The 18,043-nt window shown below is 47.1% G+C and overlaps 1 protein-coding gene across 2 annotated transcripts in view; it reads left to right on the top strand.

Annotated features, from left to right (window-relative positions):
- Positions 1 to 18,043, top strand: part of SRGAP2 (SLIT-ROBO Rho GTPase activating protein 2) — a 488,054-nt gene that overhangs the window by 221,671 nt on the left and 248,340 nt on the right. For both annotated transcript variants that reach the window (XM_069238579.1, XM_069238580.1), the window contains one exon: positions 7,398 to 7,560. In XM_069238579.1, coding sequence (XP_069094680.1) covers positions 7,398 to 7,560 — 163 coding nt within the window. The remainder of the gene's footprint in view (positions 1 to 7,397; positions 7,561 to 18,043) is intronic.

Below are 18,043 nucleotides of genomic sequence, written 5' to 3' on the forward strand. Positions count from 1 at the left end.
TACATGGCAAAATGTATGATAGTGAAGAATCACATAAGCGACCCTCAGTCCCACCAGGCATGCAGAATGTCACCCTTTTCTTCACCACATCTCTACAAGTAGTTTGAGGGCTCATATTAAAGCAGTACAAGCGATGAGGTGTGCAGTGAGTTTCATGTTTTACTTTAAAGAAGCTGAGTGTCGTTTGGGACTCAAACTCTCTTTGTGGTGCCCCCAAGACAGCAGATCAACACTCCTGTAAGAAGTCCAGTGAGCGTCTTCCCTTAATGCCCTTAATTTTCTGGATCCTCCACAAGTCAAAACATTGGGAGGATTACAGTCATTGGTTAGTAGTTTCGCATGCAACTCCAGCTACTTCCGTGTTCTTTAAGAGTGATGGGCTATGCCCCATTTTGAATCTCTGAGGTCTCAGCCCTTTCCTGAGACAGGATAAATTCAAAATGCTGCCTTGCTCAGATTCGTGCGTTATTGGACCAACTGAATTCGATGGAGAGTATCGCCCTGCAAGCCACCTATTTCACATTCTGTAATACCACCAGCAGGATCTGTGATTTCTGGTGGGCCCAGTCTGTTACCATTTCGTGGCCCTTCTTTCTGGTCTGTCCTCAGCACCATGTGTTATCAAATCCCTGGCTGTGGTGGCCGCCGATGTATGGAGTTTAGGTGTGCCTGTCTTCCTGTATATGAACAACAGAATGATGAAGGTGATCCTGTCCAATGTTGTCTGTTTATTTCAAGGTACCCAATTTCCTACACCATCTATGTTTCTCCATTAGTGTTCTGCAATACAGCTTTCATTGCGGCCACTTCTACATACATCTCTGCAATGAGTTTTTCCATCAGACAACAGGATTGGGACTTTTAGGTTATGGTCTCGATGTTTTATTAGTTTGCAGGGCTTCTGGTTCTAAAGTTTCTCAGGCTCTTAAGCATGGTGGCATTGTGTATCCTCACACAGTGAGTTAGAGGGGTCATCTGGTGGACAGGGTGATTAGATTTAGGAAACAATTGGCTTATTCAGGGCATCATCCCCATGGCCATTTGCCAGAGCTGTGAGCTATTCAGTTGATGCAGTTTTTCCCAGTGGTTCAAAGTGCAGTGTTTCAGATGCTCATGAACACACCACTGTCATACATAAAGAAAGAACTGGTGGGGTCCAGTCTTCTGTGCGGGGGCTCCCAGGCTGTGGCACTGGACTCTTTCAAAGAAGATGTTCCGGATTGCGATCACTTAGTGGTTTAATTAAATGCGAGACAGACACTCTTAACAGGCCCCACTTTTTTGGCATTAAGTGAAAAATTCAGAGGTATTACAGATTTATTTTTTTCCTTTGGCGTTTTCCCCTAATTGGTCTAATTTACCTCTTAAGCAAAACATGGGACAGAGCCCTACAGCTTTCACTAAAATGGTCCTTGGGAAACAGGTTTTGGAACCAGAGAAAGTTTCCTACTTCACTGCGCATTATTGCCAGCCTATGATTTCACTTATAATGTGAAACCTAATGTTGCACAAGGCAAATTGTAACCTTTTAGGATTAGTTTGGGCAAGGAGGGAGTGTTACTCAGAGCTGTTGGCACTCACTGGTTGCCCTTAGATGATTTTGCAGCTGCTTAAGGAGGAAAGTCCTTTGAAGCAGTGGAACGGCTTGGCAGTCATAGCTTTAGAGCACATTAATCTCTTTGGGCTGCTCAGTGGCAAGCTTTTGAAAAATCTTGGTTTGGAAGGTCTTTCACTCTCATGACCTCTAGTTGCTGCAGGAAAGATGCCTTGCTGTGTATCGGACCAATTCGCTCAATGAAAAACGCTGGCTGGATGGGCACATTTTCCAATGCAGAGCACAGTTATTATTGTCATTGTTATTACTGATGGTCATGTGGTGGAGGTGGTGTTGATGTTATTGTGTTTTTGATGTTGGGGTTCACGGCTTCCATTGGAAGCCTTTAGCAGGAATAACGGGATCAGAATCTGTTTATTCGCTGCAATGACTTTACAAAAGTGGTTAAGCAAAAGGGTTAAACACTGTTGTGACGTTACCAAGGGAAGCGTTTGCCTCCCCTTTATTCCTCCACCTTGTATGGGTCTCCAAAGATAAAAGTGTAACAGCAGAATGGTGGTTGACAGTCTCATCTGCCTTCTCCTGCCAGTCTCAGGTCTCCACAGACTGTGCCTGCGTCAAGCTCCTTATCCCCTGTCAGTGGCAGTCTCTGCAGACCTGTGCTGAGAGGGGAAATGAAGCTGCGCTGACAAGCCGCTGTCAAAGGACCGCTGTCAGCGTGGTGGCTGCTCTCTGCTCTGTCAGTGGCGAGCTCAGCTTTTGGTTGGGAGGGGGTGGGTTTGCACAGCAGGTGTTAGTGGTCTATTTTTTATGTATTTGGAGAAGGGCAGGTTTTTTTTGTTTTTTTTTTAAGGGTGATGGGTGGCAGGAGGACAGGTATTTTATAGTTTGGCAGGAGGGTATTGTGACCGCAGTGGCTAGTTTTTTTTGGTAACTGTTAGACCTGGCAGCTTTTTGGGGTGTCTCCCCGTCTTCTGGCCTTCTGACCTCCTGTTTTTATGGTTTACTGGACTCTGTTTTTGCTGCTTTATTGTCTCTGCGCACTTTACCACTGCTGATCAGTGCTAAAGTGAAAGTGCTCCCTTAATAAATTGTACTGTTGATGGGTTTATCCATGATTGGCATATTTGATTTTCTGGTAAGTCCCTAAAAAAGTGTACCAGAGGTGCCCAGGGCGTGTATATCAAATGCCACTAGTGAGCCTGCAGCACCGATTGTGCCACCCACATAAGTAGCCCTGTAAACATGGTGCAGACCGCCACTGCAATGTCTGTGTGTGCAGTTTTAAACCGCCAGTTCGATCTGGCAAGTGCACCCACTTGCCAGACCCAAACCTTTCTTTTTGTACATGTAAGGCACCCCTAAGGTAGGCCCTAGGCAGCCCCATGGGCAGGGTGCAGTGCATGTAAAAAGTAGGATATGTACTGGTGTGTTTTACATGTCCTAACAGTAAAATACCACCAGACTCTGGTTTCAATGTTGCAAGGCCTATTTCTCTCATAGGTTAACATGGGGGCTGCCTTTACATCACTTTAAAGCCCAGGTTCCCTTTGAGAGCAGATATAAATATGGAGTTTAGGGTCTCTGAACTCACAATTTAAAAATGCATCTTTTAGTAAAATTGGTTATTGGATTGTGAGTTTGAAAATGCCACTTTTAGAAAGTAAGCATTTTCTTGCTTAAACCATTCTGCGACTCTGCCTGTTTGTGGATTCCCCGTCTGGGTCAGTTTGACAGTTGGGCTGTTTACACCTCTCCTCTAGACAGTGACACAAAGGTGTAGCCTGTATATCCTGATGAGCCATCTGAGTTACAGTGGAGGGAGGAGTGATCGCTTGCACCTGAAAGGACTGTACCTGCCCTCACACAATGCAGTCTCCAACCCCATGGTGTGTGTCAGGGCCTGGCCTGGCCTGGACAAGGAAGGATCTTGCAAACACTTGAGACTTTGTTTTGAAGTTTGCCAACTTCAAAGGCAGAACGGGGTATAAATAGTTGGCCCAAAACCCCAAACTTTTAGAATCTTTCTGGAATCAAGAGAAACCTTTGCCCAGGAGAAGAGCTGAAGGAGGAGTACTGTCCCTTTGCTGTCTTGCTTTGGTAGACTGGCCTGCAGTTGCTGCGTATGCCTGAAAGGAGTGCAAAGGGTGGACCTTGCTGTGTGTCCTGCTTGAGAAAGTTCTCCAAGGGCTTGGAGTAGAGCTTGCCTCTTGTTGGAAGTCTCCGGGACACCAAAGACTTCAGTTTCCTTGACCTGTAGCACTGGGAACTGTGTTTTGTGCTGTTCAAGAGAAGAAACCACCGCTTCCGCCGCCAGCAAAGCTGCTGGCCTGCATTGTGACCTTGCGACGCTGCACTGCCCCGCTTCACACCGCGACCCTGATCTTACTGATGCCGTCATTGGACAATGTCACCAAGCCGCTGCTCGCACCACGAGCTGTGGGCCCCACACTCTGGCATCCCCTGCTCACATCGCAGCCTGGGCATCCCTGAAGGCGCCATGCTTGCTGACACCGGCGGCGCTGCCTGCACCATGGCCTGTGGACACTGCTCGTGAAGTACACAAAACACCATCCCGTCCTGCACCGCAGCCCCGGGCCACCGACACCAGCATCATCGACGCCAATGTCGTCACCAGGCATCCCTGCCTGCACAGTGGCCTGTGGACACGGCTCGTTTGGGTCACGAAGCACCATCCCATCCCACACTGCCTACTGACCGACGACTGTGCTTCAGCAACGACGACGACGCTCCCTGCATTGTGACATGGTGACACTGCATGTCGCACAGACACGCTTCACTCCGCAGGCCTGGTGTCACAGAGTTCGCTGGATGCAGTCACCGATCCTCTGCCTGCACCGTGACCTGTGGGCCCCACACATTGCATCGTCCCACTTCACACTGCAGCCCCGGCGCCATCCACACCAGAGCTCCTGACTTCTTCAGCTCAGAGTTCCACCTGCACCGACTCCGGAACTGACACCGCAACGCCGCTCTCAGGAGCTCACCGTGAGGATCACGGCACCCTGCAATTCCAAAGGTACGGTTTGCGGGTCTTCCCGACACCATAGTTGGCCCGCGACTCGGCGGCCAGCCTGAACTCTTGGTTTTGTTGATCACGACGTCGTGATAGCCCCAGGTGGGGTACCGGCTTCAAGGAACTGTATTTTTGAGGAAATCTTGCAGAATTCATATTTTAGTTACTGTATGTTGGATTTTTGTCGTATTTGGTCTTGTTTTAAATAGATAAATATTGGCTATTTTTCTAGAACTGGTGTGGTGTCCTTTTGTAGTGTTTTCATTTATTAATGTGTGTTATGTGCAGATGCTTTCACATTGTTCCTGAGATAAGCCTGACTGCTCGTGCCAAGCTACCAAGGGGGTGAGCAGGGGTTATCTGAGCAGGTATCTCCCTTATCCTTACAAGAGTGAGGGTTCAACTTGGACAGGGTGCAAACCGACTGCCAACTAGAGACCTTATTTCTAACAGTAACTTTTTTTTTTTTTAAACCAGTTAAATATGGTTGCCATATAACTCTTCTGCCCTTACGTATACATTGGAGTCAGGGGCAGTTGTTTTGGGGGTCCATATGCAACATAAAATTCTGGATGGGTAAAATGTGAATAACGGGGATTTTTTTCACCTCTGGAGCGTGGGTGCAGGAGGTGGTGGTCTGATTTACCACATAGACAACTCTGTTACTCTGACTCGAAGGCCCCTGGTGAAAAACATCCTAGTAATTTAGTTGCCCATCTGTATACTGTATATTAATTGTAGAAATACTAGCAGTAATTGGTTCACTTGCTCATGCTTTAACAAGGTTGCATAAAATGGATATTTCTGGCCTGTGCTACACAGCTGTCACAGAATGACTATTTTCATTGTTAATTGCATGTGGGACATCTTGTTGCAAGCAGTATATGGAAAGAGCTGAAGTCAAGTTAAGACAAACGAGTTGATAAAAAATCTTATTTGGTACCAAATTAGGATACAATTTCAGCAGGTGTGTGTATAATTTTCCCAGTCTCTGACTGCACCTTACACGTTATTAGATCTGTCAAAAGGAAGGTGCTGCAATGCCCTACTATTGTACGCTCTAAAACTGCCAATTAAGAATAGGTCTGTGCTATGTCTCTACGGACACATTGGAACTGTGGGAATAGTGGCATCAAACAGATCTGAATGATCAATTTGAAAATGCCCGCCGCCTTTAAATAGCACTTGCCAGCTGTAAATAGGATGGGATGCTCACTTTTTTTTTTTTTTTTTTTTTGCAGTATTATATAGCGCAACAGTGACCCAGGGACAATAAATTACTTTATACATCCATTGTTGGCAGTGTGTTTGCCAGTCTGGAGGCAGTTGTCAGATGTTTGCATATGGGGTTCAAGACTGTGCTATGCACTTCCGAGTAGTTTTAGTGTCTCTGTTCTTTGTTTAATGTAAAAGCTGCACGTTTTCTTCTACGCTAGCTACACACTGGGCCATGAGCAAACATGCTTGCACACCCACTGCAGCAATCCCATCCAGACCCTGACTTGCTTTGCTCATATTTCCTTTGAGCCCCATTTTGTTATGTCCTTGTAGTTGACTCCGTGTGAATACGTGTGTTTTTAGTCCATCTCCCTTATCCACGTTCATCTAGCTTCTGCTCCCTTTCACCCTTCACTGTTGCTTTTTCCCCCTCCCAAAGCGCCACCCTACAGGATACACCACTGCACTCTACTCTGCACCACTGTACTTTAGGCCACTCTGCTCTTCTCTGCACCACTGTACCCCACTGCACTCTGCTCTGCACCACTGCAGTGTACCTCTGCACCACTCTGTCACTACACTCTATTCTTTGCCACAATACTCTGCGCTACTGCACTAGGACATTCTGCTCTACCCATCTGTATTCTGCTGCACTGTAATCTATTCTGCAGCATTGTATTCAACACCACTGTACTCTGCATCACTGTACGCTACTGCACTCTGCCACTGTACTTTACTCTTCACCACTCTCCTCGGCACCACTGCAGTCTACGCCACTCTGCACTACTTTGCACCACTCTGTGCCATTCTATTTGCCACTCTACCCCAGTGCACTATATGCCACTCTAATGTGCACCACTGTACACTACTGCACTCCACCTTATGACACTCCACTCTGTGCTACTCCGTGCCACTCCACACTGCCACTCAGTGCTTCTCTACGCCACTGTACTCCACTCCAAGCCACTCGTATTTCACCCCAGACTATGCCACTCTAACCCACTCTGTCCTGCTACGCTCTACCCACGCTACGCCACTGCCGTCTGCCCCACTCAATTCTACGCAACTTTACTCAACTCATTTCTGTGCCAATTCAGTCTACGTCACTGCACTCTACAGCACTCTATGCCACTGTACTCAGCTACGCTGCTCCGTTCTGCTCTGCCACTCGACTCTACGTCGTCATACTGTACTTCCACTTTGCCAGTGCTTGTTATTTAACATATGAAGCAACCAAAGGTTACACACTTTTTTTAAGGCATGGGGAGGGTGTGTGATTTGGCCATAATCCCAGGATGTAAAGTCACTAGCTCTAGCTCCTAGGCCACGCCCCCCATGCACGTTGTGGGCTGTGCTGTACAAGTTGCTGTTCATGTGGTTGACAGGGAGGTTGTCTTGAAAGCAGATGGGCTCAGTATCCTGTGATATGATTCAGGGAAGACCACTGTTCTTCTGCCAAGAGCTCATAAAGCACCAGGGCTCTTCTTGCCCGGTTAGCAGTGAGTTAAGGCTGCAGTGTCATGATAATGTACACGATAGCCTGAATTGGAGCGCTTTGTTAACGCCTCTGCTTCCCTCTGTCTCCAGGAAGGACCAGAATGTCCTCTCGCCCGTCAACTGCTGGAACCTGCTGCTTAGCCAGGTGAAGCGTGAGAGCCGGGACCACAACACGCTGAGCGACATCTACCTGAATAACATCATCCCACGCTTCGGCCAGGTCAGCGAGGACTCTGGGCGGCTCTTCAAGAAGGTAACGTGGCACCAAGGAGCATCCACTGTTGGCAAAGTTTGTCAGCCAGTCTGGAGGCAGTTGTCGGATGTTTGCATGGGGAGTTCAGGACTATGCCGTGCACATCCAAGTGATTTTAATGTCCATATTCTTTATTTGTTTAATGTAAAATCTGCAAGTATTCTTATACGCTTTGTGCCCACTGGCCACGACCAAACATTCTTGCACACCCACGGCAGCAATCCCACTGTTATGGGTGTCATGTATGGGTGGAAAAACCTTTTTCAGGCCCTGATTCAGCGTTAGGTGGATGGGGTTAACCTGTCACATATGTGATGAGTATCCAGTCTGCCGTATTACCATCCGTTATATCCTATGGGTATCATAATACTGCGGACGGGATTTCCCTTCCGTTGTGACGGAGTAACCCATCTGCCAAACTATAAATCAGGCCCTCGGTTCTTAATCCTGACCCCAAACACTTGGGCTGCTATTACATCTACTACCTCTTTTTCTGAAGTCCAAGAATGTCCAGGCGAGCTGACTAAGGAGGAATGTCATGGATGCCAGCAGAAGATGGGTTAAAAGAAGCCCGAGTGCATGTGGCTTCCAGCTGGGTCTGTGCTCCGCTTTTGCACAATGTCCCCCATTTCTAGATTCCTGGCCTGAGTTCAAAGGGTGTTTACAGTCGCCACTCACTGTCTGGTAGTATAGCTAATGCATTTGATATCCAGATAGAACATTCACCCACTATGCGTTTGGATGAGTTTCTTTCGACAGCCACACAGAAACCGCCTTTTCCCTCTTCAATTCTTTAGTCTTAAAGCAGGGAACACTGGCGGCCCTCAACATTTTGAACAACAGGTGCAGCATCGTGGCTAGGACTACGCAGTGCCTGGTGGGCACACATTCAAAACCTTTTTTGAAGACTTATGGCTCCATGTCCCTGTCTAGAGCACAGTTACCGTGACTGAGCTGCTCATAATAACAATCACGTACTAGGTAATGGCTGTCTCAGTACTCTGAAAACCAAATAAACAGCCCAATCTCCACCAATGAGTAAGTGACCCCAAACTTTCATTTTCTTAAGTTTCCCAACTAAATATCCATGTTTCGACTTGAAATCATCATTGTGTAGATTTAAATCTACTTCCAGCATAGGATTTTCTCTTTAGATCTTATGAGCATCTCCTCTTAAGGCGCTATTGTCAAACTGTGGAATACAGCTCTGTGTTCACCAGTGTACTTTTCCAAAACGATGATTCAACATTGTATCTGGTGACAGGAACCATAAAAACCACAGTCATCCTGCGATGTGTGCCTCTGTGTAAGCCAGAGTGAGAAAGTTACAGTGAGTAAGGGAAGGCTCATGGCAAGGAAGGTTAGGTGTGTGAGAAAGGGCAAGTAAGTGGGGTTCTTGAGTGTGTGAGACAGAAAAGAGGGGTTTTGAAAGTAGGGTGTGAGGAGAAAGTGAAACTAGAAGATCTGTGAGGAAGTTGGTAGACTGGGAGGTAAGCGGTTCTATAGCTAGGTGCATGCATTTAGGAAAAGAATGAATGATAAAAAAATAGTCAGCAGGGTCAGTTTCTTTGGGGGAATACTGGGTGGCCAACCGCAGGGGGTGTCATATTTGAAGTACAAGCAGCAATTGTGGCACAATTGCTAGAGTTACCTGGTAGAGGAAACTGCACCTTCTTCTAGATATGGCAAAATCCTTGTGTTGGCCCTAGGTGAGTGTAGGCAGAGATAACAAATAGTAGAGGTAAGTAAAGAGAGAGAGAGAGATATAAGAGGGGGGTGCGATTGGGGAAAAATTAGAAGAGTTTGACAGAGGTATGTATAATAGTCAATTTGGATGGAAAGGGTGAGGGGGCACTTATGAATGAAGAGCTTAAGGGCATTGGGAGTAAGAGAAGAGTGAATCGACAAATGACGTTAATCAATAGAACCTGAGAAAGAGATAGAAAGAAATGTAAGCCAAAGAGGTGCGAATGAGAGAGAGAAAGGGAAAGAGAATGAGAGAGGGGAAAAGGTAAGAAAAGAGAGAACGGATAGAGGTAGCGGCTGGATAGAGAGAGAAAGCAAGAGAAGTTGATATTTCATAGGAAAACAGGAAATATAGGTTAAGGAAGAGGCGGTGATGGGAGCAGAAGAAAAGAGCAGCACAGGCGAGTTTGTTGCCTTTTTTGCTTTTAAACTGGGCAGATGTCGCTCCCTCAATCCCTATTCAGACCAAGAGTAAGGAAGGTCTCCCTTCCGGTATAGGAAGGGTCCAGTCTTTGACAAATGTGAATGTCCGTGGCAGTAGGTGGTACTAGAGGAAGTGACGGCAGCAAGACAGCAGGATATGACGCCAGGAGTTACAGAAAGCCTCCATGTGACAACAGCAGGACTTTCAGGATGCTGGCGTGGAATATCGCCTGAGTGGGAGTGTTGCCAGAACTTGCACATTCACTCTCATCCACCTATACATTCCTCTCAATGAGTTAAACTCCGGCTCCTAGGACCTGTCTGTAACCTACATGCCACTCATATCCTAACTGTGCATGTTCTGTGAGCGATGAAAACTTGCACTACTCTGGCCTTCTTGATCTGTTTTTTTGGGGAAGGGAAGATTGCAGGGTCTGCTTTCTGCTTTGCAGCTGCCATGCTGTGCCAGTTCTTGGAGGAAGCAAAGCTTGCCCTCCGGTGGAGGAAGAGCTTCTACTGAGGCAGAGATTCAACTGTGGATCGTATTGTAGAGCTTCACCTGAAGCAACGTCTGCGTCAAGAAGGCCATTGAACATCACAAACCAAAGGCCTGAAACCATAAGACCAGTGAACAGCACAGTCCATGAGGCCAAAGAACATGACCTCTGCAGATAACATAGAACATCGAAAAGGCCTGTATGGAGAAGGCCATAGAACATCACAAATTCACTATTCTGTGTATCGTGCAGAACTTGAAGCAATGGTCTCTGGGACCCTAGCGTACTATAAGCAAAGGCTTCTGCATACGATCTGGTGCACACAGTGAAACCGTGCTCTATCAGTGGACGGCGTGGTAATGCCATCGTGTGGTCACCTCTTGCAGTGGCCGAGAGCTGGATGCCCTGTTCCCAGCACAGGTCAGCTGCAGGGTGGATAATGCTGCAACGAGGGTCTTTTAAATCCACAGTTCCCCTTTCTATGCATGCATTTTCCCCTAAATCTTAGTTTCAGACCCGCGCTCTTTACTCTTCACAGCTGTGGGACAGGACGCACTGGCACCATCAATATAAAAAAGGAGGGCACCCGCCATCACTGCGCACGAGGTCCTCTGAGTGAGGATGCGCATTGTGTGTATTTGACTCCAAAGATCTTGCATTGTTTTCCATTTCCGGCCGGAAGTGAGAAGCACAGAGCATTGGTCCAGGCGGATGGAGTCTGCCGTGCCAGCTCTTCCTTTATTTGTTATTAATATTTTGTTTGTGTAAGTCAGATTGCAGCATGAGTATGTAGATATACAGCGTGCTCAGCACCAATTACGCACCACGAGCTTATAGCTTTACAGTGCTCCTCGTCTTAATGATCTGGAAAGGATGAAAGACCGAAGCAGCCTCCCAGAGAGATCCTGAATTGCTGACTGCAGTAGGATCTCGGCGGCATAACATCATTTTTATGCAGCTAGCACTCCACTAGATGGGACCGGCTTCTGTGTGATGTGTATGATCTGGGGCTGCGTGCAAGGGGTCCAGGGCCGAGCTAGAGTGGCACATTCAGGTCTGCAGGGAAACGGGAAGTCTGGTGATTGGTGGGCCCGTCCATGATGGCATTACAGTGACTAGAGACCCCTAAAGGGGATGCAAGGTGCTACATACATGAAAAGTCAGGCGGTGTCCTCTACGACAGGCTTTCTCTGGAAGGGAGAGTCAAGTTCACACTCAGACAGCAGAATGTAAGGGATTTGAACACCTAGTAATGAGTGCTGCACCTACCCTGGTCTTGCGTCTGCAGGCAGTGGCGCCGTGCCTCATTGGTGCATGTGTGTGTAATGAGATGTAAAGAATGTATGCCGTTCCAATTGGTGCACCAGTTGAGAAAAACCTCCTAATAAATAACTTCATGAAATAATTATGACGTGCCACCTTCTCCCGAGTCCTGCTCCATCAGACTCGTCTGGCCCAATATGTTGCGGATGAAGGCTCGAGGAAGAGGGAGCATTGGGACCATGAGATGTAGGTCACAAGCATGTATTACAGATGGGTGTGTTTTATGTGTTCTTTACTCTTTGCCAGTAGTTGTGTTTTTTTGTCAACATTTGCACCTTGTCTGCTGGTGGGCAACACCCGAAACCGTCTGGTAGGCATGGCGCTAGTTATCCGATCAAGGTCCCTTGAAAATGAATTGACAAATCAGCAGAGAGTACATCTTTCCTCAGTAAGAGATTATCGAAGTGTTATATGCAATCTCCAGAAAAAAACTCGCAAGATCTACATTTGAATTGTAGTACGTACAAAAACGTGGGCCCGCCTGAGTGATAAAACGTGACCTCTATGTTCAGTAATAATGGTACCTATTAATTAAGCACTAGACTGGTTTAAATGGTCAGTGTAATTATTAACTACTCTAGAAGACACAGACCCGCTAGTAACAATTCGGTCTGCACAAAATCCCACAACAGGAGCTGCTAACCCTCTGACAGCCTACGTTGCTGTGGGCTCGTACCAGCAGAAGAAGCACGACACATAGACACCAGGCACGGAACATGGTGTCACCTTAGTGGAGATGTGAACCTGGAGCTCCTCCTCCTGCCATGACACTGGAGTCCAGGGGAGCACAAGAAACGCAAAGGAGAAGTTATTCCCGAAAGTAGTGGTAAAACATTGGACTTTCATCAACCAAGAATGGTGAAAACAACATCAGATCCTACCTCTGAGCGGCACGCGACGGGTACAAGCAAAGAGTACCGCAACAGACCAGGTGTGTTATGCGGGTTTGGAGGAGGATGGGCAGACTAAATGTGGAGATTTTGGTATTGGTTGTGTTGTTTGAGAGCCCTTAATAAATGTAGAGGTTTGTATTACATTTCTCACTTTCCCTGTGGTGGTATGAATAGCCTAGGCCTGGACACGGTAATTAATCTTTAAACCAGGTGTATAGCTTACTCGTGAATCCACCTTCAAATTTCATGTCCGTTCAGTCGTCCTGTCCGTTTACTTTTATTTCCGTGTTTAAACGCAGTCCTTTATTCCGAAATTTGAAGAGCAACATTGTAATGGCTGTGGATTTTGGCCACTTAAGGGACACCCCTCTGCCAACTCCAGGGAATTAATAATTAGGCACAATTTCCAGACAGAAGGACCCCATTAGAGAATAAATATAAAATGACTAAAATTGGGAGGTCACTGAGATGTATGTTGGACCATAGAGCACTATGTTCCGCCACTCACTTTCTGCACCTCCGAAGCACATTATGCTCAACTGGCCCTTCCACAGTAGTTTTTTTTTTCCCCGTTTTCTGTTGGATTTTCCGTGATTCGAGAAAGACATTCAACTCCCCTCTTCATCTAAACCCAAGAGAGTTAAACATGGTCAAATGCTTGTTCTAGGGTTTATCTAATTTTCTTTTCTGATCTGCTTCAAATATATATCTATTGTAGTTGAATTTACAAAACTATTTAAATTCTTTCACTCTTTGGTTAGTATGGAGTGATTGCCAGCTCATTGAGTGATCATTGTTTGTATGTATCTGGCATTAGGCAAGGACATTCTTTTAGTAAAAAAATATACACTACACATGACAGACTTTTAACACGCCATTTTCATACATTAATTAGTCTGCCGTAGTCTCATTCACATTTTGCTTCCACTCATCGAAGCTTTCAGCATGAAGCACAGGGTCAGCCCACTTCAGCCATTGGCTTACCTTACTCTGAGTGACTGCATTGTGCTCTATATAATGTGCACATCCACATAATATATAGCCTACTTTAGTTCCAGGGACTACTGGCGATGAAGACGTCTCATTCCAGGGATGACATGAGTTCTCACGAGGCTGTTGTTACCCCAAAGGCAGCCTGGCCGACTGCCAGCCCTCTTTTGAAGGCCCTGCTAGGAAACTGTGAGGCTTTTAGAGTCCAGAATTCAGACTGTCAGAGCCTGCGCTGGGAGAAAGAGCAGTCTTAAGCTGTCCCACTGATGGACAGAGCGCTAGGCATATAATGTGTGCCCGCTAAATATGTGTTTTTGGTGTATGTCCTTGGAAAACTATACTCAAGATGCCTAAGTAGGAAGTGCTTTGCACCTTAGCTTTTAGGTGGCATATATAAAAACCTTTCTGTTCTTTTTCTTTGTACTGCTAATCCTGTAATGAACTCATTGGTTAGTTCATGTGCACAGCGATGGTTACAATCTCTTTTGTAGTATTCAATATATATTTCCTCTTAAACTGATAAGAAACAATCAGTTGCTTGCTTGAGGGAGACTTTATAGTTTTGTTTATTGAAGTCAACACTCTTGTAGAAAAACAGCCAACACGTGTTTCGCCCCCCTATGAATTGCAGCCTTGGGGCTCTTTTAAGGTTCAGGCCATGTGCTGGAGTAGACTTGCGCAGTTGTTTAGGTAATGCCAAAAGCTGGTGGTGATAGCAGGTTTTATCTTGGCTATAAAAGCTGGGTCTGTATAGGAGAGTTGCTTTCACTGTAAACCTAGGACCACCAATAGCTCTAGCCTCTGCGGTTGTGGTGGGTTTGTGGTCTGTTGCATACGTCAGATGGCATAGGAGTTTTGATGGGCACATTGACGTGGTTAGCCAGATGTGGTTCCTGGGCTTTTAGACCTCATGACAGATAGACTCCTTGGCCTACTGAATTTGATGATTGTCCTTTTAAAGACAGTTTTTCCATAGATTGTCCTTTTGGAGACAGTTTTTATTTGGCAGGCAGTAACAGTCACTCTGAATTGAACACGTAAGAACATTTTTTAGGTCGAGCTCGCAAGCACTTCTGACCTGTTGTCTTTCTGTTGGGATTTTAACCATGCCCATGTCACACCCATCACTTTCATTCATTTGTGGGCTTGCTTTTTAAAATTCACTTGGTTTCATTAGTGAAAGGCATTCATACGTCATGCCTTTTCCAGTTTTTAGCCCTCCTCAAGAGCATCTGCCAACCACTAAAAACATGCGCAGCTCTGTTTTCCGTATGGTTCCTGGACTACTTTTTTTATTTTTTATTTCCTACACAGAACGATCTCGCTCGGCAGTAGTCAAGCGCTTTGCGTGCCTACCGGTTTACTTCTATTGTTTATCCAAGCGCTCAATGGTTGGGTCCCTGTTTACGCTTAGTTTAATGCTTTATTTTGTTGCATGGGAAGAGTGTATTTTTTTTCATAGTGAAAGCTTGAATCAGGAGCTTAAAATGGATTTCAGTGTGGTGCCGGGTGATGTAAAAGTGCCGCTGTAAGGTCTATTTCATTTAATAAAAGTCAATCTTCTTTATTTATATTCTAAACTATAGGTAAATCGATAGCGCTACAACTTTTATAGTTAGATACAGGTTTCCGCTTGGGCTCTTTCTTTTATTAGAGCCTACGTATAGCAGCAGATGCTGGGTGCCCCGTACCCCCAGATATTTTGCTCAGTGTGACACAATGAAAATGTTTATTTCCCTTTTGGGAAAACATCTATTTTTTTTTTTATTTTTTTTTTTACCGAATATGTCAGTCAAGATATTAATAATCTGCAGTTGGGAACCAAACCAAGGCCTTTTAAGTGCTTTGTTCTTGCATCTCTCCCTCCCTCTCCTTCTCCCTTTCCCTCTCCCTCTCTCTCCACCTCCTCTCTCGGTCTCACCCCCTTCTCTCCCCCCCCCCCCCCTTCAAGCGTGCTGATGGTGCTTTGTTCTTGGATATCGCTCTACCACTACCTATTTCTACCTCCCTTTACCTATGTTTCCTACCTGTACTTAAATCTAACTCTACCTACACCTACCAATACCTCCCTCTATCTACTTCTCCCTCCACCTACTTCTACCTACACTTACCTCCGCCTCCCTCTACCTCCAACTACATCCTACCTCCACCTACATCTGTCTAGACCTCCCTCCACCTTCCTCTACCTACCTCAGCCTACCTCTTCCTCCCTCTACCTTCCTCTGGGCAGACAGTGCTGCACCTTTCATAGTTGGATACAGGGTTCTGCTTGGGTTCTCCTTTATTGCAGCCTACGTATAGCAGCAGGCTCCGCACCCACGCAGCTGTTTTACTCAGTGATGACGCACTGAAACTGTCATATTCCCTTTTTGTACAACAGTTCTTATTTTACCGCATATGACTGTTAAGAAATTAATATTTTGCAATTGGGAATCCGTACCAAGGCCTTTGAAGCGCTTTTCATGCACATTATTTTCTTTAGTTAATAGCGTCATACTGAATAATTTACACGCGTTTTACTTAATATTTCCATTTAGAAATCCTTTCTGTCTCCGTGGGAAAAAACTGAATACACGGCTGGAGTGTTTCACTAAGGCCTGTTCTATTACAGTGAAAGATTCTTTCTCTTCAAAAGTTGTAACCCTATTTACTTGTGTTTCCTAAAGATGCTTTTCTTTACATAAAGGTCTGGATGGTGGTGTAAAGGGTAGAGAGGTGGAAGCTAAGGTGCGTGTGTAGAATTTGCAAAAGCATTTCCCAATTCCACGCAGCATGTGAGGTGAGGGTTGATCTGGATGAACAAGAAATACAGTTGTGCTGCTTAAATGAGAATCATGCTGTAAGTTGTGAATTGTGGCAAGCACGCCAACTCTGCAACTGTGCGTACAATAAAGCAGCTGCAGAATCAGACAATGTCATGGTCACCCTTGAAATACATTTGTTTAAAATCCTGTGGCACAGTCCTAGGAGAATTCACAGCTCCACACAACCATTTGAGGCTCGTTTCCACATATGTTGCTTTGGACCAATTTACAATTTTTAGGGCTATTCACTTGTTAGACTTGAAAAACGACAGTACTAAAAATAATCTAATAAATGTTCAACGTCAATGGGGCAAGACTCTGCAGTAAATGGAAGTGCGTTAGTTAAATGCCGGTCCACTGGAATTATGTGGCAGAGAGAACCAAAAATATGCAGCAGAGTGTTAACCAATTTATGTGGCAAGAAAAGTCCAGTTATGCATTTATAGCGGCGATAGCTCTAACTCAAGCAAATGCGAGACCGATTGCATTGCAAATGCTTGTTTATCTGGCGGGTTTATTCTGTCTCTGTGTCCCTCACCCATCTAGGTTTGTACCCTCCATTCTTCTGCGCATCCCATGTCCCCATCTTCTGCCAGGCCTCTCTTCTCCCCCGCACCTGCCTCCTTAGACTTCGGTCCGCGCTCTGTCTGCTGCACACTCTGGTCCCCCCCCCCCCCCCCCACCTCTGCTTCTCACCCCCCAAGCTCTCCACCTGCCCTCTGGTCCTCTGCTGCACATTGTTCTCCCTCTCTCCTCATCCTTTGTTTTGTTCCGTCCGCCTTCAGTTTTTGTCCACCCTTTACACGCTCACATCCTGTGCTCTCCCCGCGCTCTGCCTCCGCGCGGCCCCCTCTGCTCCACACTTTGCGCACTCCTTGCCCCCGCGCTCTCTGCTCCTCGCCCTCCACACCCGCCCCTCTCAGCCCACCCTCCGTTTCCTGCTCTGATTTCTCAGAGCTGTGAATCTGCTGCAGATAAAGAGCTTCTCATGTCGGCGGTTGCTTATCTCTTTTCACAGGGACAGGCCCCGTCTTCAGGGCGGACAGCAGCCGCCGTCCCCGTTATCTGCTGTACCGAGGGGGGGAGGGCACAAAAGGCACAGGAGAGGCGAGCTCCTAGCGTTGCTTCAGCCTGTCGTAGTCCATCTCCCTCCGTGCTGCTTCTAGCCCCGGACAACTGTCCTCCTGTTAGAACGCCCCTGCGGCCTCGCCCGTGGTGGTGCCTGCTGTGCGGCCTCACCTGTGACACCCGTGGTGCCTGCTGTGCGGCCTCACCTGTGACACCCGTGGTGCCTGCTGAGCGGCCTCACCTGTGACACCCGTGGTGCCTGCTGAGCGGCCTCACCTGTGACACCCGTGGTGCCTGCTGTGCGGCCTCACCTGTGACACCCGTGGTGCCTGCTGTGCGGCCTCACCTGTGACACCCGTGGTGCCTGCTGTGCGGCCTCACCTGTGACACCCGTGGTGCCTGCTGTGCGGCCTCACCTGTGACACCCGTGGTGCCTGCTGTGCGGCCTCACCTGTGACACCCGTGGTGCCTGCTGTGCGGCCTCACCTGTGACACCCGTGGTGCCTGCTGTGCGGCCTCACCTGTGACACCCGTGGTGCCTGCTGTGCGGCCTCACCTGTGACACCCGTGGTGCCTGCTGTGCGGCCTCACCTGTGACACCCGTGGTGCCTGCTGAGCGGCCTCACCTGTGACACCCGTGGTGCCTGCTGAGCGGCCTCACCTGTGACACCCGTGGTGCCTGCTGTGCGGCCTCACCTGTGACACCCGTGGTGCCTGCTGTGCGGCCTCACCTGTGACA

The sequence above is a fragment of the Pleurodeles waltl genome, chromosome 6 (assembly GCF_031143425.1).
Source record: "Pleurodeles waltl isolate 20211129_DDA chromosome 6, aPleWal1.hap1.20221129, whole genome shotgun sequence".
Lineage (NCBI taxonomy): Eukaryota > Metazoa > Chordata > Amphibia > Caudata > Salamandridae > Pleurodeles > Pleurodeles waltl.